General features: G+C 36.3%; 1 protein-coding gene across 3 annotated transcripts; it reads right to left on the reverse strand.

Annotated features, from left to right (window-relative positions):
- Positions 1 to 645: 645 nt before the first annotated feature.
- LOC140815967 (pectin acetylesterase 9) lies at positions 646 to 20,310 on the reverse strand. 3 transcript variants are annotated; one of them, XR_012114486.1, is made up of 12 exons: positions 19,827 to 20,310; positions 19,622 to 19,704; positions 17,311 to 17,440; positions 10,581 to 10,660; positions 10,028 to 10,114; positions 9,469 to 9,593; positions 9,313 to 9,373; positions 8,965 to 9,018; positions 8,792 to 8,869; positions 8,596 to 8,701; positions 8,184 to 8,325; positions 646 to 763 (listed from the first exon to the last, which is right to left on the reverse strand). XR_012114486.1 is itself a non-coding variant. In XM_073175028.1 (12 exons), exons 1-12 carry the CDS (start codon positions 19,960 to 19,962, stop codon positions 659 to 661), a joined length of 1,194 nt encoding a protein of 397 aa, XP_073031129.1. In that variant the 5' UTR covers positions 19,963 to 20,310; the 3' UTR covers positions 646 to 658. The 3 variants fall into 3 exon arrangements, 2 of the variants coding, with proteins under 2 accessions (XP_073031129.1, XP_073031130.1); XM_073175028.1 differs by having other exon boundaries at positions 8,184 to 8,332; XM_073175029.1 differs by lacking the exon at positions 10,028 to 10,114 and having other exon boundaries at positions 8,184 to 8,332.
- Positions 20,311 to 21,157: the final 847 nt, after the last annotated feature.

A 21,157-nucleotide genomic window follows, 5' to 3' on the forward strand; every position in this document is an offset into this window, starting at 1 on the left:
CTCTTATTTATTGGAATAATGGTGTATGTTTTTGCTATTCAAGCTGCTTACCAAATAGATGGTCGAAGAATGTAAACCCTCTTGTAAAGAATTCTTTCTATGTTACTTCTGACATATGAAAATAGAGTAACCTGCAAATTTTATGATATTTTAAATCATGAAAGAGGCTTGAAAGTATTAGGAAAAAAATAAACGAGACAAAAAAAGTGGGATTTTTGTGACAATACCTGAATTTATATGTCAACCAATAAGGTTATGACAAGTTTTATCACAAGGATAGGCACAGTCAATCGTCTTGCTTACGTTTCTACTGAAGTACCAATCACCCACAGCTTCTGCAATGGTCTGTAAAATAGTCCAGAATATGTATTCACGAAGGAATGACAAAATGCTACGAATACAAGTTCAAGATAAAAGGATGCTTAGCCATGATTTTGAGCGTCGACAATGGGAAGTAATCACGTAATCGAACGTTGTTCCGAGTCTCACTCAACAAGGAACAAGGAGTTCTACTTAAAATTGAAATATATGTAACTCTAAAATATGTCTTGTTAGTTGAGCTCACTTGTAATATATGTTTTGTTAGTTGAGCTCACTTAGAAAACTTAAAAGTGACTTTTGAAAGTGGGATTTTTGTGACAATACCTGAATTTATATGTCAACCAATAAGGTTATGACAAGTTTTATCACAAGGATAGGCACAGTCAATCGTCTTGCTTACGTTTCTACTGAAGTACCAATCACCCACAGCTTCTGCAATGGTCTGTAAAATAGTCCAGAATATGTATTCACGAAGGAATGACAAAATGCTACGAATACAAGTTCAAGATAAAAGGATGCTTAGCCATGATTTTGAGCGTCGACAATGGGAAGTAATCACGTAATCGAACGTTGTTCCGAGTCTCACTCAACAAGGAACAAGGAGTTCTACTTAAAATTGAAATATATGTAACTCTAAAATATGTCTTGTTAGTTGAGCTCACTTGTAATATATGTTTTGTTAGTTGAGCTCACTTAGAAAACTTAAAAGTGACTTTTGAAAGTTTTATGAGTAGGTGTCTAGCGAACCAACTTCTGGTTTGGGCTTTTATTGACTCTAATGTAAACGATTTTTATTTTAATAATATTTTATACTTTTATCCAATTATAGCATTATGCTTTACCTGTATACTCATACAACCTGCATAGATAAAGTCTTTGAATATAGGTACACGAGGTCTGTCTTTCAACGTAAGAGCATGAAACTCATTAGGAAACGTACTGTATATTCTAAACAGGTTCTTAATCGTATCAGCCGCCTAAAAAATGATAAAGATGGCTTGAAATTGAGACTAGCATCTGTGATGTAAACGTCATGTTTTATTGGTAAGGGCATTTATTTTATTTTATTAAATTGTTTTAATACATTAAATGCATGTTTATTTCATAAACATGTAGTTTTAATTCTTGGTTTGTTAAAGTTTCAGGTATTAGGGTTTTAAATTGCATTTCGTGTTTGAACGAGTAACGGAGACTGGGGATAATTAGGAAAAATATTTTTATTGAATAATTAATTTTAATTAATCAATATGATTTAAGAGAAAATTTCAAAAATTGGGCCTTGGTGGGTATTTTTACTCGTCGGGTCGTATTTTTAACTGTACACAAGTTTTAGCGAACCAGATGACTTTTTGAGAGTTCGAGCAATATTTTTAAAAAGGCACCTAAACGAAATATTTTTCAGGAGTGTGTTTGGACTTGATGGGTTTATTTTATTGATTAATGGGCTCAAAACCCTTTTAATCCATTTAAACTTTTGTTTAAGGCCCATTAGCAACTTAATTACCATCTTTAATCATTGGTCGCCCACTTCTATTTCCCATCAGGCATTCTCACGTGAAAACAACATCTCCTCTCCTTCTTTCAGCAGCAAAGTCACGGCCCCTTATATTTTCAAGAAAAAACTTCTTCCCCGTTTCTCCGGTTCACGTCCTACGCGCATATCTTCGAGTTTTCGAGCGTATAAATTCAAAGGCATGCCCAAAATCTCATTTTCCTAATCATTCACATCATAATATGCTGGTTTGTGTATTTATGTATAATAGATATTTTGATCTATTATATGATATCATTTTGCATAGTTTTGACATGAAATACATCTACACTTCGATGCAATTCACGGTTTCTTGACTTCTTATGTAAGGGGCTGCCAGTTCGAGGTGTTAGGGGGCTGTATATGTGAGGCCCAGGGCCGAAAAGGGTTGGGGGTGATCGTCGGTGCCATGAGGTGGCACGGACAATGAGCGGCTCCTTGCAGGCTTCTAGGTGGAGGGAACATGAATGAACCGTTCTTACACCGGAAGGAGAGGGATTCCGAGACTGTTCAATGTAATGGATTGTACAGTTGAAGAGGGCTTAAAAGATTTGATTGGTACTACTCATATCACGAAGGTGCATCTTCTTTTCGGTAGCTCATCACATAAGAACTCCAAAGTTAAGCGTGCTTGACTTGGGGCAATTTTGGGATGGGTGACCTCCTGGGAAGTTTCCTAGGGTGCGTGTGAGTGAGGACATAAGCACGCTGGAAAGACTCGTCTTGGTACAGTGAGGACAGTCGTCGAATCTGGGGCATTACAGTTGGTATCAGAGCCGACCTCTCCGAGTACGGTGTGGTTCGGGGACGAACCAAGCGGAAGCTTGTGGGTATGTGAGGCCCGGGGCCGAAGAGGGCGGGGGGTGATCGTCGGTGCCATGAGGTGGCACGGACAATGAGCGGCTCCTGGCAGGATTCTAGGTGGAGGGAACATGAATGAACCGTTCTTACACCGGAAGGAGAGGGATTCCGAGACTGTTCAATGTAATGGACTGTACAGTTGAAGAGGGCTTAAAAGATTTGATTGGTACTACTCATATCATGAAGGTGCATCTTCTTTTCGGTAGCTCATCACATAAGAACTCCAAAGTTAAGCGTGCTTGACTTGGGGCAATTTTGGGATGGGTGACCTCCTGGGAAGTTTCCCAGGGTGCGTGTGAGTGAGGACATAAGCACGCTGGAAAGACTCGTCTTGGTACAGTGAGGACAGTCGTCGAATCTGGGGCGTTACAGTTGGTATCAGAGCCGACCTCTCCGAGTACGGTGTGGTTCGGGGACGAACCAAGCAGAAGCTGGTGGGTATGTGAGGCTCGGGGCCGAAGAGGGCGGGGGGTGATCGCCAGTGCCATGAGGTGGCACGGACAATGAGCGGCTCCTGACAGGATTCTAGGTGGAGGGAACATGAATGAACCGTTCTTACACCGGAAGGAGAGGGATTCCGAGACTGTTCAATGTAATGGACTGTACAGTTGAAGAGGGCTTAAAATATTTTATTGGTACTACTCATATCACGAAGGTGCATCTTGTTTTCGGTAGTTCATCACATAAGAACTCCAAAGTGAAGCGTGCTTGACTTGGGGCAATTTTGGGATGGGTGACCTCCTGGGAAGTTTCCCAGGGTGCGTGTGCGTGAGGACATAAGCACGCTGGAAAGACTCGTCTTGGTACAGTGAGGACATTCGTCGAATCTGGGGCGTTACAGTATACGTTAGGAGTTAAGGTGTCAAGGGGCTGGAGTCACGTTTTGGTGAGGGCCGATCGGTCTTATTGAGGGAGAGATGATTTTTATAGTAAAACCACACAAGCTGTGAAATTTCAGTGTCAAAAACCTGTTACCTTCTGTTATTTCGAATTCTGCGACTTATTGGTTGGTTTTCTGGTATTGCGTTCAACATATGATTTTATAGCGCTCTGTGTTATCTTCGATTCGATAGCAAATTCGTAATTTTTTGATAAGAAACGAGGGAGATATGATATTTATAGTAAAACCACACAAGCTGTGAAATTTCTGTGTCACAAAACCCGTCACCCTCTGTTATTTTGAATTCTGTGACTTATAGGTTGGTTTTCTGGAAATGTGTTCGACATATGATTTGTAATACTCTGTGTTATCTTTGATTCGATAGCAAATTCGTAATTTTCTGATAAGAAACGAGGGAGATATGATTTTTATCGTAAACTCGCTCAAGCTGGGAAAATGTGTGCATGTTTTTCACGTTTTCTCAAGTTGTGAGGGTATGCTCAGCCAAGGAGGGCTGAACCAGTCCATGGTGTGGTCCAGGAGGGTCCAGAGGTTGGCTAGGAAGAGTTGGTTCAGGTCTGGTCCCCGTTGGTTTGGTTTAGGGTCGAGAATTCGAGGGTTTAGTGCACTAGGGTTCGGCTCGATTTAGTGCGGAAAAATCCAGCAACTTTCAGGTGTTGTTCGAAGGTCTTAAGTGGGCTGGTCTAGGTGGTTTAAGGGCTGGTAGGGTATGGTTGAAGCATGGTTGAAGCATGGAGAGATTTGGTTATGTTTCGGGTTGATTCGGGTTAAAACAGGGACCCGGTCCAAGTTTTAAAACGAATCGTGTAAGTTTTGAATCGGGCACGAGTTTACGTCTAAGAAACGCTTATAATATGTTTTGAGATGTTTTAAGGAGTTTGGTAGATTTCGGGTCGAAATTTTGTGGTCCAATGGTAAAACGGTCATTTTGGGTTTCCAGGGGCAAAAAGATCATTTTGCACCTGGTCGAGTTAGAAATCTTGGCATCACCCTAAACATGATTTTACATGTTTTTAAAGGTTTATGATATCATGAATATGACCTTATTACGTAAATATGAAAATATGTTGCATGCTTGATTTTAAGAAAATTTACGTATATGCATGATTTTATTAAGTGATGAATATGATGACATGTTTTGAAGGATGAGATTTGGTTGTGACTAATACGATAGCAAGATGATATGTAAGGCCAAGGCTCAATGGACAGGTAATGTTGTCGCTGATGTCCCCGTCGTCGGGTACCACGGTTACACGTAGATGGATCCATCGACTGAAACGATGATACGAAAGTCACAACTAATGAACATAATTCAATTAAAAGAACTGAACACGTATATGATGTTATGTTGAGATATGTTTTGACACATATGCTTTATTATATTTACGTTACGCTTTAAAGATAATGAACTGTATTTTTATTATGGTACTTTTCACTGTTGCATGTTTATGTATTTGTACTCGTTATTAATGATACAGGTGTGTTGAGTCTTTAGACTCGCTAGGTGTGAATGATGCAGGTAAGTATGTCAATGAGGAGGCTTGAGGTGCCGAATTCTGAGTAGGCAGGGCTGGGTGTGTGCACATGACCCGATGACCATATCTTCTGCACATCACGTTTTTTTATGAGTTTTGAGTAGACATGATTAGTTTATACATTTGTTATGCTATGTTGATGATTTCAGGATTTTTTTCGATGAGGAGGCTGAAGGTGCCGAATTCTGAGTAGGCGGGACTGTGTAATGCGCACATGACCCGAGGACCATATCTTCTGCACATCACGTTTTTTTATGAGTTTTGAGTAGACATGATCAGTTTATACGTTTTTTATGATATGTTGATGATTTCAGGATTTTTTTACTCGTTTTAGTCTTACACCCCTGATTGATGGCCGAGTTGGCAAATTTTTAAACTACAATATTTTATTTGTCATTTGATTACGATTATTTGTAAAAGACGTATTTTTCAACAGTGTTGCATGCATGCATAAAAGTAATTTTCGAGAGTTTCTTAAAAAAAATTCTAGCGGTATTTAAAACAGTAGATGTTTCACTCTACGTACTAGCATGCACTTTGATCCTTTTACCGACTTCATTGAGGATCATCAGGTGGTGGGATTGGGTGTAGTTTCGAAATACGTAGAAGCAAATGCATTGTAGTCAGGGATTCACCGTTTGCCTCCGGGTGAAGATCTCCTATGTGATTTGATGAGTTAATAGTGTCAGGAGTCTCTGGCCAGAACAAGAAATGTATTTTAGGAAAGGTGTTTTCCTAGTTACACATACCATGTCACTATTAGTCGTCAAAGATAAATCTCATCGTTATCGAATTAATATGCAACTCTCGATATATTAATAGTTGTATATCCAAGCGGGATATATGATTTGAAGGGACCATACTGTACGCTAACCATAACTTAATGTTCTTGCGGGCAATATCAATTATACCTAGGAGATCATAAGGCGATGCTACTAGACGCTCTTACGATGAACCGATGGATGCAATCAGAAATGAGTTCTGACATTCTTGATCAAGTAGTTGATGAAAAAAATTGGGTTAATTAGGGTAAGCCCGAATAAAAATAAATGTTATTTGGAATCAAATGGAGATGTGAACTCACGGCTAACTGTGTCTCTAAACTATTGAGGGTCACACAAGTATCGGATTTTGTGTTCATTTTGAGAAAGTCCAAGTTCAAGGAATTGAATTTGGCGACTATAGTTTGATGGAAATTAACAAAATGCTTATAAATGAGTTTATAAGCCGATTCCATTGGATGGAAGAAATTGAAGTTAACTTAATAGATAAATAAAGAAGGAGAGTAGAACAGTTTGTTTTGGTGAAGAAGTGTTCACTAAACTGGTAGCTTGTCTAATATGGTAAGTGAAAATTTTGATATTCGAAATTTTCAAATTTAATCATATGAACAAGAATTGTATCCTAGACACATGGGCTCTGTTAGTTCGTCGATCGAGGTTATAATGAGTTCATAATCATTTATTTGATTAATTTAGAATTTATTGATTAAATGACGGTACTAGTAGTGGTGACTACTAATATGTACAAATTCTCATGAAATGTATTAGAGGAGTTTAGAATTAATTAACTAATCGGTTAATTATATAAATTAAATAATGATTATTTAATTAATTTAATTAAAATGTTTATGCATGTATTAAATGTGCATGTGTAAATATATTAATGTTTATATATACATTTTATATAGAGATATAAAATATGTTTATATATAATATTAATATATCATACATTATCAGAAGTTGATAAATATATGATATAATAACCATATGAGAATTTTTTAATGAAAACTGAGAGTCTTGGTCTGACCAAGATAAGGAGTCCTGATGGAAAAAAGATTTCTGATTAGATCAGGAATCACACTCTATAAATATATAATGAAGGCAGAAAGTACAAGAGTTTTTGCACACAAAACAAGCACAAAAATTCCCATAACCTCAAACTCTCGGCCGCTACCATCAATTTAAGGAGAAAAGAACTCACGGCCATATTGAATTGAAGAAGCAAATCAATTCACGTAAACCATTTTTGGATTATTGAGTTAATTAGCTTCAATTACTAATTGAATAAGAATCAATAAGCTTCCACCAAGAAAAGCCACGACCACTTGAAGGAATTTTATATAAAATTTCGGAAGCATTTTCTTCCACCTGTACGTCGGAGGCGTTCCTCCGACGCTGTACTGACTCCGGATTTTGGAAATTCGAGTGTAACAGTCACAACACAAATTTGTTTGTGATTACTAATGCAATCCAAACAAGAAAAACAGTATCTGATTTTGGACTTAATTTGATGATCAAGAGGCGGAGATTCGTTCGAATAGAAATAGTAGAAGGACCATTTCCGCTAATCTCGGATTGATTGGAGTCCAGCATATTATACACTCAGTTATAAAAACTAAAAGATCCTATGGATGTTAAATAAACATACGACGCCCAATGTCAGTTTTTAACTGTCGAAACAAAATTTTATAACTTCCACTGCACATTAGGTGCGAGAAAACTGTACATCAATAGAAAGAATTTTCTTTTCTGTCCTACTAATGTTTGTCGTGGTTTACTAACATTGACGATGGTGTACGTGAACCTAGTCGAATTGTAGCCGAAGTTTGTTATTTTCTTTCGTCTATAAGACATGTGTTCTGACTTGACTGTCACCTAAGACGTATCAACCTATGCTACACCTGAAAAAACATATCATGTGCGCACAAAATGCAACGTTTGACAAATAATGTGACCGGATCCTAGATAAAATACACGAGTGACCTATATATTCTAAGGTATATGCTCCACTAAATATGTTTATCATTGTGTCTCATGATAGCCTTACCATTAACCATATAGAAGTCCTAACTTGCAGCAGGTTAGGATACTTTTGCCATGATGTTACTTCAAGTCGGTGAATAATATAGGTTGGCGAAGATTCAACCAAATTAAAGTAAAAGTAGTCCCAGTAACATCAACACTAACACAAAAATTGGAAAAGTTGCTAATTCAAACTAACTAAGACAGAAGCAAAAAATGAGTTTCTGTACCTTATTGTTCACTCTGGGGGAGTCCAGTGAAAGCCAAGTGTCTTGGCTTTCACTTTGGCAATGAGCAAAACAAGAATTTATAAACATCCCTCCTCTCGTTGAGTTGGTAAAGAAATATTTCAAAGCTTCGAGCATATATTTCCTGAAACCTGACAGAACGCATGATTTTGAAGTGCAGTACCAACTTCCAAGAAGTCCACACCATATATTATAACTTTTTATTTTTTTGAGTGGCAAATTGTAATTTCAGAAATCATATATCAAGTTTGGAGATCTTTTGTTCTAGAAGCAAATCTGTTTCGTTTACTACATGTGTGGTCCACAATGAGCTTTTGGGTGGTCAACATTGGCGAAGAATAACCGAGGAACATTTGACACACTATTTTCAAGGGAAAAAAAAAGAGATAAAAACCTTGTAGAGTATCTATCTGGACTGCATTGCAAGCAGCAGGATTAAACTTGCAGTGATACCAATGCCCAAGAGGATCAGCTGCAGGAGGCACCAAACCATGATGAAACTGAAAATACAGAGATCTATGTCTTATTTACTGTCTCGAAAGAAGCTTAGGATCAAATAAAAGTTTCAACGGTTAACAAAAATTTCTTACCTGGTATATATCATATGCTGAATTCAAAATGAAAAATGGTGTTCTAATGTATGGTAATGCGTACTGTGGGAAGAAGCACTGTATGGAAAATAACAAATTAGAGAGGAAACTCATAACATGCTGACATTGCTTATCCTACAGATGGTTGGGGAAATAATGGAAGGAAAACATACAAGTTCAGGATAAAGTGAAGTAGTGCAATTTTTATCCAGAATTCTTCTGGCACCCTGTCAAGTAATTTGAACTCTGATTAGTACAAATATGATTGCAATCTAGATGCAAGTTCGCTAGAGATATCCTATTGCTAGTTGCAATCCCAATTTAACATCCAGCATAAGCTTCTACGGTCAAGAGAATCGAAATCAAGGTTACAGAGTGACCACATTGAAATAAGACGTATTGACGATAACAGGAACTGCAAGCTGGTCGGCTGTTTTCTTGTCAACGCACTTAAATTGAAGATAGGGGTACACTTGAATTATCAAGCATTCATATCAAGAATTCAAAGATGTTGGGCATACCTGCAGAGAAACAAGGTCTTTGAAAAAATATCTCATTGTGTGATTCAGACTAACATCCCTTCTGCATGGGGTTCCAAAAGTCCACATAGATACACATGGAATGGTCAACTTACAGAATACTATTCCAAATTATTGTTTTAGGAAGAAGAAACTTACGCATCAAGGAAAAATCCAGCATCACTCAAACATTTTACACTCGCATTCTTTGGCAAATAACTTGTGAAGTTGTCACAGTGGAGAAATGATGCCAAACCTCCAGCGGAGCAACCAGAAAGCAAAGCCTGGCGTAAGAAAATATTACAATTATTGTACTATGAAGAAAATGCTGATGGACATATAATCAGGCGAACTCTAAAGCTCATTTTTTACAGAATTTTTTCCACATGAACTTGATGTGACCTTTCGAGGTCTTGTTAAGATGCTTCCAAAAATACATGCAGAATTCACGGAATTGGAACAAAACATGCAGATATGAAATATTATTGTGTCCAATAATAACATCCAATTGTGCATCATCGGATACATAGAAGTAGATAAATCACAAGACACTCAGCTGCTGATATTTTGTTTTCCCACTTTCATTGGCATGCATCAGATTAATCCCATCATATCAAGCGTCAAAATGTGCGAGACACCTAAGCAGCTAGATCGGTGTTTATACAGCGTTCAAAATGTACAACATTGGACAAAATCGAATAACTATCAAACAGGATACCTTCTTAACTTGGGCCAAGCCTTTGGGAAGAAGATCAAGAATTATTGATTCCCAAATTCTCTGCCCTCTGAAATAAAGCAATGACGTCTGGGGTTCATTTCACAAAGCAAGTTTCCATGTCAAAGGTAAGCAAAGCTTAGTCACAAATATATTAGAAGGAGAAATTGGAGTCCAGTGAGAACTTTTGGATCACAACATGTGTGAAATTGCATCTTATGAAATAAATTAACTGAACAAACAAAAGTAAAGGAATAAATCTTCGGGAGATATTACATGTCATGCTCTTTTCTTGCAAAAGTACGGTTGGAAATCTATTTGATAAATCGGATGAAGACTTAGTGAATGACCTACATACAAATTTTAAAGCTAAAAATGTATGATCAACTCATCAATGTATAGTTTCATCCTATGCAAGAAAAGGGTCAAACATTCAGTAAAACAACCAGAATTGATCAAACTCAAAGCCATCAAATGTTCGCCTAGATCGATAATGATATTTATAAGAGGGAATGTTGCTTCAAGTTTAAGCAAATAAATCTGGCTATGGACTCACTCCATTATCGAATTTAGCATCACCAGAAAAGGAGGCACCATCACAGTATCTGAGCTTTACACGATTCCAGTTGTAAAAATCTGCACAATACGGATAATATAATGAAAACAGCTTAAAGATAGATAATTCATTCCTAAAATACACAAAATAATTAACTGTATAAATTTATTCCACAACATTTAGCTTCGCTAATACAATTCTAGAGAAGATTACATACAAAGTGGCCACAGATAGCACGAGTTAAAAAATTTGTACTTTAATGTAATATATACAATTAGATGGCAGGACTTATAGGGTAGCATTTATTTGAACTATTGGCACACCAACGAATTTTTGTCTGAAATAGAGTCATGTTAAATATAATATTTTTTTATTCAAAGTTAATATTTGAGTTTTTCTTTTGTTATGTTTCTTGTTTTTTTTAAAAAAATAATGATGATATTACTACGAGGACGAGTACGTTGCGGAAAACCAACACCCTCCGAGGCTTCTTTGAATCCAGGAATAAGGCCGGGTGCTCGGCCTCATAATAACCATTAGCCTGGAATTGAGCCAAGCAACCCTTAAACCACTCTTCAAAGAAAACCAACACCCTCCCGGCGCAGTCTCTCAAAATCCGATGATTGGGTGAACTCTTTTTTCCAAGCCCAAGTGACATCGGCCTCCTTGTCACGCTTCTTGGCCTCATCCATCAGGCACTGAATCCTCAGCTCGACCTTCTTAAAGCTTTCTTGAGCACTCTCTTTGTCACACCGAAGGGTACGAAGTTCATCATCATGCTCCGACTTGAGGTCCCGTATCCACTAAGTTAACTCCCAGTGCCAGGCGAAGATATCATCTATGCTCTTGGTATTGGCCCAGGCTGTGGTTCGGGTCTTTGGGGCTTAGAGTGTGTATTCTCCTACCCAAGCAATGGTCTGACAAAAGGAGATACAAGGTAGCGTTAGAATATCACAAAGCGCATTTCATAAACAATAATTGAGGCTAAATTGTAACCTGCATAAGCCGCGGTGTTGGATCTGGGTTTTCTACACGCCCAAACGCAGCGGAAGTTTTAAATTTTTTAATTATTTTGACAATCAAAATATGTTTTGTTTGGGCGCTCGTATGATTTTCACAAAACATACATAGGATGTTAGAATCGTTATACCTTTGGTGATTAAATCACTTCGCTCCAACTATTCCGGGGTTAGCGGAGATAGCTCTTGTTGTAAATCCCTACAAACGTACTTCAAATCTCCTAATCCGGTCCATGACTGGAATATTTATTCCTCTTCTAAATTGCACTAGAAATCTAGAAGATATTTTTCGTTGAGATGGAACACAAAAAAACCGGCACAACCTCAAACTTGGAGTGGCCGAATTTTTGAGAGAATGTGGGAGAGAATATTTTGAGAGCTTCGAAATTCAACAATTGGAATAGCCGAAAGATTTGCTTAAGAAAAAAGCTTCGGATGCCTCATCTTTTATATTTGAATAAAAAAATGCTTATCATTCTATCTAATCATTAATTTACTTAATTAATCTAGTTAATTAAGTCAATCAAAGATTCTATAATATTTGCATCCCAAATCCTTTTTTTTCTTTCCAAATTATCGAAACAATTTCGAAAAATTGTGGTCTTTTTGGAGGCTAGGGTTATGGCTTGATTATTACCTTTTATAATTAAGCCATGACCTAATAATAATAATTAACATTAATGAGTTTGATTAATTAATTTGGCTAGTCCAACTAGTTTAATTAATTAATCAAAGTTCATTAAGAACTTTAATTATTTAGCAGGTTGGATTTGTACTCTTACAAGCCCATTAAACATACTTCCCACAAATGTTAATTTAATATTTAATAAACTCAACTTTTGAGTTTAATAAATTAAATTCATTATAAATTCAACATTTGAATTTATTATATAAATTGTAAATTCAACTCCTTGAATTTTATCACCTCCAAGATTTAATATTTAATAAACTCAACTTTTGAGTTTAATAAATTAAATCCTCAAATTTTATAAATTCAACTCCTTGAATTTATCCTCTCCAAATTTCATAAATTCAACTTCTTGAATTTACTATCTCATAAATTCAACTCCTTGAATTTATTTTCTCAAAATTTAATTATCATAAATTCAACTCCTTGAATTTACTATATCATGATATAAATTCAACTCCTTGAATTTATTCTCTCAACGGGAACAAACGATCCAGTACTTGTGTGACCCTCAATGGTTCAGGGATACAGCTAGCCGTGGGTTCACAACTCTTTGTGATTCAGGACATAATCCTTTATTCGGGCTTACCCTAGTTAGCCACATTCTTTTCATCAACACCTTGATCAAGAATGTCAGAACTCATTTCTGATTGTACCCATCGGATCATGGTAAGACCGTCTAGTAGCATCGCCCCATGATCCCCTAGGTATCACTGATAGTGCCTGCAAGAACCAGACGATTATGATTAACGTACAGTACGGTCCCTTCATCTCATATATCCCGATCGAATCTGCAACCATTGGTTCATCGAGGGTTGCATATTAATTCGATAACTATGTGATAACTATAATAGTGGCATCGCGTGTACTATTTGGAGAACTCCTTCTCCAACGTACATCTCGTACTCTGGCCAGAGATTCCATGCACTATTATTTCATTAGATCACATAGGATATCCACACCCGTAGGTGAACGGTGAATCCCCGACTACAATGCACTGGCTCCTATATGTGTCGCAACTGTACCCAACCTCGCCACCTGATGACTCTCCTGGAGCCGGTAAACGAGTCAAAGCACAGCCCTAGCATATAGAGCCTTAGTGTTGTCCCGGTTCGTAAGCACTAATGGTGTACAATCATAACCACGGACTTATCCTCTCGATGAATGATAACCACTTGGAAAGTCCGAGGGAGGGTTGTTCGGTATAATCATCATATGACTACCCACTGCATGTTTGGACATCTCCATGCCCTTACCAAGAAACGCAGTACACATCACAGATGCTAGTCTCGAGCTCAAGCGACATTTATCCATGTTTTAGGCAGCTGAATCGACTGGGAACGAATTTAGAATATGCAGTGCTTACAATTGAGTTTCAACATCGAATTACGATTCATTTGTATTAAAGCATAATCAAGGACTTTATCTATGCTGATTGCATGGGTATACAGATAAAGTATAACGAAACCATTAGTTAAATTATATTAAAATAAAGATTGTTTATTTCACTTGAGTCAATAAATTCCCTAGCCAACCGTTGGCTTGCAAGGCATCTACTCTAACATGCGGGCCATGGATTATTCAACCAAGGAATCCGAGCTGATTGGAAGATCCCTATGCCCATGGACGAGACTAAATTTTGGACCAAACCCAAAGCCTCGGGCCCGCTGGTTTTGGCCAAAGAGGAATTATCCGGGCTGAGGGGGTGGCCGCCCCCGTCTAGAATCACAAGCTAGGCGTGGAAGAAGCCTCACACATTTTTCCTTTGCCCTTGGAAGGAACAGACAGATGGGGACACTTCTGGCTCAAATATTGTGGGCAAGAGCCTGATCCATTCTTCTTGAAGAACATTTTCTTGGAAGGCTAGAGAGGTGGGCTGGGCCACATCATCATAAGTAGAGGGCTCGGCCCTCTTCCTCTTCGACTTGGTCATTTCCGCCTTCATTTCAATCTTCGACTTGGTCATTTCCGCCTTCATTTCAACCTTAGTCATGCAATCATCTACATACAAAGGGTAAGTGTGCGGAAAAAAAAAGAGAATCAAAATAAGGATCAGAGGACCCAGTCCTTGTCACAGTCCTTTGGCTTGGTGGACTTAACACAAAATTACCTATTGTGTCACACCTTATGAGAGTTTGCTTTCATTTTGAAGAATTTATACTCGGGGTGTATAGATAGGTAGAAACAACCCGGGACGGTCTTCTTTATCTGAATAAACTTAAGATGGTTCCCAATACTCATGGGAACCTGGAAAATTGAAAATAAAACTCTCAAGGCTAAAAGAGTTAGGATTTTTACGACATGTTTGAAAGTATTTACACTTGGTTTGGATAATTTTGGACACGAGAAACCTAAGACCCATTTCTACTTGGTCTATATAAAAACTGTGGAATCTCTCAGGGGATTAATGAGTTCGGTTTGTCTGACCAGGGATGCGTATTTTATATTTACTGGGCATTCTCGACCCCTCTCTAATATATGGTCCTAAGTTAAGATCTAAGTGGGAAACCAATACCTCATACCATGTCGGTCTTCTTCCCTCAATCGGACTTCATTGGCTTTCAATTGCCGTATTCTTTTTTATTTTTACGCTCGGGTCTAAGGGAGACAGGGTTCGGGACGGGACTCTCCTCCCCACTCTCCTCTCTATTTGCCTCTAAGGGTTCAGAAGGGCCATGCTCGGTTGTAGAGGATCCGAGCTCATCTGCTTGAGACAAAGAACCATCTAAATAGTCCTATAACTCTTGTACAGCAGACTCGTCAAGGGAAGACATTCTAAAACTTAGACATAATAAAAATGAATAAACTTACTGAGAGGTTGGATGGTAAGTGGTCAGGAGTAAGGTATGATCATCATGAAAGCTCTCTAAATTTCAACAGAGTAACAACTTAGAGAAAACAACGATGAAAATAAGGGATGAAAGTCTTCTATTTATACTTGGGGAGTTTCATTTCAGCCGTCCGATCAACATGAAGTCAAGTGTCCGGATTTTCTAGGGCAAATGTACGGTCACCTTGGGAGCCGAGCTGTCAGAGTATCTAAGCCGTCCATTTATGATTCACCCGGATCAACATCTATACCATTCGTTATGTCACGTAGGATCAAAGAAACACACAACAAAAACATAAGACAGAAAGATAATGGCTCGGAGTCCAACAAGATTTTTAATCTAAACTTCATACTTCTTTTAGTTAAAAGAGAAGAGGTACTATTGATGACCCCTAAAATTGATACATCTGGACGGATCCAAACTCATCTCAAAATTGGTCATAGCCTTTTAAGACCCATGCCTCATTATTGATCAAGGGCCTGGCTACCGAGCTCAACCATATAGTAAAATGTCCCAAGAGTCCGAGCTCATGAATATCTAATATAGTCAATTTCCTCAACATTATTTACTAGAGGCTCGAGCCCACTTATGTGGTCGGGGAGTAGGAGCTCTAATGCAGTTAGAGAATATGGAAACATCTTCGTCGATAAATGGGAAACTCTGATAAATTCGATATTCGTTCAAATCTCGTCGAGATAAGGCAAGAGTCCTGGTCGTCATCAAGAATCCTAGATGTTATGGTAGTTGAGTCCTACCACATGATGTTTTTTATATCAAGTAGAGTTTTATGTTTACAAGAATTCTACTCATAAAAGGTAACTAACGTCTCAACATCTATAAATATAAGATAGTGGCTACGATTTTATTCACTCACGTTATCTTGCTCACTTAACACTAATATATTTCACTCTTAAGTTTACTCACCAGACTTATTTAAGCAGCGGAGGGACACGCTGGAAAATTTTTCGGCGCCCTCTAACCCTATTTATGTCTGTGCAGAACCCGGAACACCGACTCCATTTACTCAAATGTAAAGATTTGAAGACTCAGCACTTCAAATCGAACCCAAAATATATCATAATTGTTTAATTATTATTATCGTGATCCCTCTTTTCTTCAAGTGGGAGTCGGTGCCCCCACCAACGGCAATGGCTTCGGAGTCACATTGAAGGTTGATGAAACATGGATGGCTGCAAGAATTAATTAGCAAAGAAAACAAATCTCTGGCAATTCAGTGAAAGAAGACAAAGAGCAAAGCAGCTTTAGTTTAATATCCGACAGCAGCAGCAGAAGACCTTACGGTTGTATTAATCTCTTTGCTTTCCTCTAGTTAATAAATACGGTCTGGCTGGATATTACCCAGCACTTTAATAACCGCGTCAAACGGTAAAAATTGAAATCCAATCCATGTCTTATCTCAATAAATATATTTAAAAGGATTATTTTTCATATAAAAAACCCGAATTGTGTATAACTAGGGGTTTTTTGAAAATTTAATTATAAAAAAAATTCAAAAATAAAGTAGATGGTGAGATTTTACAAAATTAAGGCAAAACGCCACTATCAATGACAGACGTTGCTGCACGTCCAATCTATCACGTGCAACTGCATTTTTTATTTATTATTATTAATTGAATTTAGGCACATGTCTTATTGGTAAAACAAGAATGAATACATGAAAAAATGAGATTTGAAACTAAAGTTCAATAATTTCGAAAATAGATCACTTTAAATAGTGGGTAAATCAACCAATTTTTTTAAAAAAAATTCTTTATTTGTAAAATATTAATTTTACAAAAACCTCATCATATACCTTGTTTTTCAAATTAATTTTTTTTAAAAAAAACCTGGAACTAGAATCAAAATTATAAATTAGTTTTAAGATTTCGAAATATGCCTAGACACCTTATTATATAATTAAACTATTTAGCTTATATTTATTATATTATATAAAGGGTAAATCCCTTAGAAAAACTACATTTGGTAATTTTAATAGATGCCTAAAATTACCCTTACCATTTTTCTATCATATTTAATCATTAAGAGACAAAATAAAATATCGATCACTCAAAAACTTGGCACATTCTCTTCCCAAAATCCCAATTTTAGTATACTTGTTAAAATATGACAACATTAATCAACCCAATAATTCGAATTCTCAGGGTTTGAAATGATAAAGCATGCATGTGTACCAGGGTTTAACGAGGCATTGTTGCTCAAAATGCCAGAAAAGACCTCGACTTTACTCATGTAACGAGTGGATCCACGCCTAGTTCCGGCTCTCTCCAAGCAAGATTCGATGTCATTGCACCAACCACCACCCTGTATAATTAATTAATTAATTAATGAGAAAATTGCAACTTTCATTATTCATATTTGTCTTTCTTTTTTATCCTCAATGGTCAAAATTGATTTTTAGTACTGCATCAATTTTCCCATTTTCGATAATTTTAGTTCTTTTAATTGAGGACAAGAGTAGGGGTGAGCATTCAGGTTCGTGTATACGATACCTGACTCGATTGATTTTTACAAGATCACGACACGTAGATTTTTAAAAAGTCCGGTTTTGGTTACACCCAAACCCAAATTTATAATTTTGGGCTAGTGTCGGGTTTTTTCCTAATTGGATACCCGAATTTTTTATTTTTTTAAAAAAAAAATCTAGTACCCCAATTTTTATTATTAAACACCCTTTTAAATTTTTTTTTTCAAAAAACATGGTACCCAATTGAGTATTGACCAGGTTAAATTTATTACCCCGCTGTTAATCACATGTTTTTTTGTTGTTTTAATGCAATGGAGGAATTTTTTAGGTAGTGAAAATTTTTTGGTGGCGTTCTGGTTTTTTTAGGTACCCGATCCATGCCCACTACCCTACACATGAAGCGTCAAGTTAGTGTCATGTTGAAAAAAAAAATTTAAGTATAAAATTTTTAACTATAATTGAAATTTGATAACATAAAATATGAAAATACAAAGCGACAAAATTTATGAACTAAATTTACATTTTTTCATTAATTAAAACAAAACCTTAATTTATTGCGAGTCTAGTGACATAATTGAATAAAGTACTCAGCATCCCAGCCCAATGTATGGTACGGCACAATCTGTCGGTGCCAAATTCGTATATTTACCGAATGTTGTTTTCTATAATTAGTGGAAAAATTAGTCACTTTATTTCTAAGCATACATCTAAGTAAGATAATACACAATCAAAATTTTTATTTTTATATTATAATAGAAATTTTCAATTTAATCCTATAAGTCATCATGTTTTATTTCTTGGTTATCTAACTTATCAAAATTGTGTTTTAATCATGTAACTTTACATTTTGTTGGTTGTTAATTTTATTTCGTCGGAATGCATTTTTTCAATGTCACATCAGTATGTTCGGGTGTAAAATTAGCACTATAGTGAATTATGACTAAAACTAACAAAACACAGAATTACAAGATTAAAACACAACTTTGTAAATTAGAAGACCAAAAAGATAAACATGACTAGTTAGATGACTAAATTGCTATTTCTTTTTTGATATATTCATAGGGAGTTTGTTTTAACGTGAATTTACTCACGACTCTCTCTTGATTGGTAAAACACGATTTATGTCACTACACCACATGGGGATAATAAAACAACTAATTTTGATGATAATAAAAATGTGCACGAAAAAAAAAAAGAAGGGTATTAAAAGTAAAAACAATTTTTACTTAATTTTATTTAAAATATTTGAGACATGAAGGCAGGGATAATGACATAATATCTTTATTATTGTAATTGAACTGTCTGTCACGCATATAATTTTTCATAAACATTCAATTAATTAGAAATCAAAAACTGGGACATAATATGAAACAAGTGAATATTGGAAAACTGTTTTCCTTATAATTTGGTCTTAATTTGATCTCTAGTTCGTTTTATGAGACATTAATATCATAAAGAATGCAAAAACTTATGTGAGACGATCTCACAAGTCGAATTTTGTGAGACGGATATCTTATTTGGGTCATCCATGAAAGAGTATTACTTTTTTATGCTAAGATTATTACTTTTTATTGTGAATATCAATAGAATTGACCCGTCTCACCGATAAAGATTCGTGAGACCGTCTAACAAGAGACCTACTCAAAATTTTGATATTCTACACTCTCACTATACACACTTATGCCAATTGCTATCCATTCTTTTAGAAAAAGAGGATTATGCCACTAGGTGAAGAGGCACTCGATTGTTCTATTTTTTTTTTTTAAATACAATGAAGATGAGTAATTTACTTAAATAATCTGAAATCAAGATTATTATAAGGTAGAGTTTGTGATTATTGCAAATTAAATATGCATTCATAAATAAAAATAGGATATTTGACGAAATTGTTTTTATTTACGGAACACCGTTCGTCCCCACAGCCACACAAAAACACGTGAAAACTATTGTCTTTGCGTGTATGTTTTGTTCACACACAGAATCTTTCCCCCTTTTACCCCCAAAGACTGAAAAATTACCTCAAATTGGAGCAGCCAGTTACTTCTCCCGGCTCCGATTCCTCTGTCCAGATGATACGCCGGTGAACTCCCATCCAAGCAATCTAACAAGAAACAGATTCAACAAAAGATTATGGGTCAAAATTTTCATTGAGTGAGAGCTAGCGTCGATCGGAAGGATTAACTTCGTAGCCTCCAATCCATTAATGGTGAATCAACTACTTACAAGCGCCGAGAGACGATGCGTTACGGACCAAAGTCATGCTAACCAGACGGCGATCGGCGCAGTGAATGCTCCGCGGCGCGCACGTCATCGTCGCCAGTAAGATCAATGAAACTACTTTCATCGCATTCGCGTTCATTTCAATTAAGTTTTTTTCTCCCTCTCCAGCAGCTCTGATTTCACACGCAATTTTAGTGAGACGAAGAGATTTTTGATTCAGGAAACTCCTTGATTTTCCTGTAAATTTGGAAAGCAAAATGAAATTCCTCGAGATTGTTTCGAACCAAATGGCTGATTAATAAAACAAACAATTTTGAGGAATTTCGAAACAAATGGCTGATTAATGGAACAAAACAGAATATTTTTTTTTAAAAAAAATTGTATGCAATTTAGAATCTGAATGCATGAAAAACGAAGTTAAATCAGGATTGATGTAGTTGATTTGGAAAAAGGATGAAGAGATTTCTCAAGAATTTGCAGGTTCTTTACAGGAAATGGCTGATGAATGTGGGTAACAGAGAAATCTGAAGTTTTGAGCAAATGAACTAAAAACGCAGCAACAGAAACACGATTAAGTAATTAGTGAGGGTAAGAGGAACCGGAGGGAGTGAAGAAGCTGGAATTTTCAGCCGAATTTAAATAAGAGTGGTGAAACGGTTAGATTGCATAAATGCGCTTTTAGTAATTCTATTTTTTGCCTTCCAAAATTATTATTTTTGCGGTGTGAAGTATTAAATATGGATATCATCATGTTTAAATTGTATGTGAGCGTGGTCCATGTTAGATGGGCAGCATGATGATGATAGAAAGGGATCCTGTGTTGGACCTGATTGTCCAAACCACATGCATTCAATAATTAGTTAATACTTGTTCTAAAAAATGTACGAAAGTTCAATTTTTTTATCAACATATCGTCGAGTCGGGTTTGTTCGATGTGATTTACTTGACTAATATGATTTTATATTATTGGGTTATTCTGATATTTTATCCGGTATATGTCGAATAATAGTGATTGCTTTCATGTCATAAAAAACAATTAATTTAATATTGTATTTATTTATGTATTTTTGGTGAAACCAAAATAAAATTTGGAAATTATGAGGTATACTTTATGTTACTCTCAATTTAAATTTTGCATGATAAATTACAAAATTCTTGAATTTAATTAAATCTCTTTTATATATTACGCTTGAAAGGAAAAATGTCATCACGTGTGTCAGTTTAGAACGACTCAGTAAAATTTTTTTGTTATGTTTTGATGAAAGGATTTGGATTTATACGAGGATTTGAAATGCTAGGATTTCAATAACTAAGTTGATGTTTGAAAGTTGAAA

Source organism: Primulina eburnea, chromosome 16 (assembly GCF_022965805.1).
Source record: "Primulina eburnea isolate SZY01 chromosome 16, ASM2296580v1, whole genome shotgun sequence".
Classification (NCBI taxonomy): Eukaryota; Viridiplantae; Streptophyta; class Magnoliopsida; order Lamiales; family Gesneriaceae; genus Primulina; species Primulina eburnea.

Coding starts and splice junctions, on each gene's coding strand:
- LOC140815967 (XM_073175028.1), bottom strand. CDS start 19,962: ATGAACGCGAATGCGATGAAAGTAGTTTCATTGATCTTACTGGCGACG. Junction 9,594..10,027: donor GCTTGGCCCAAGTTAAGAAG/GTATCCTGTTTG, acceptor TTCTTACGCCAG/GCTTTGCTTTCTGGTTGCTC. Junction 764..8,183: donor CCCCCAGAGTGAACAATAAG/GTACAGAAACTC, acceptor ACTATTTTACAG/ACCATTGCAGAAGCTGTGGG.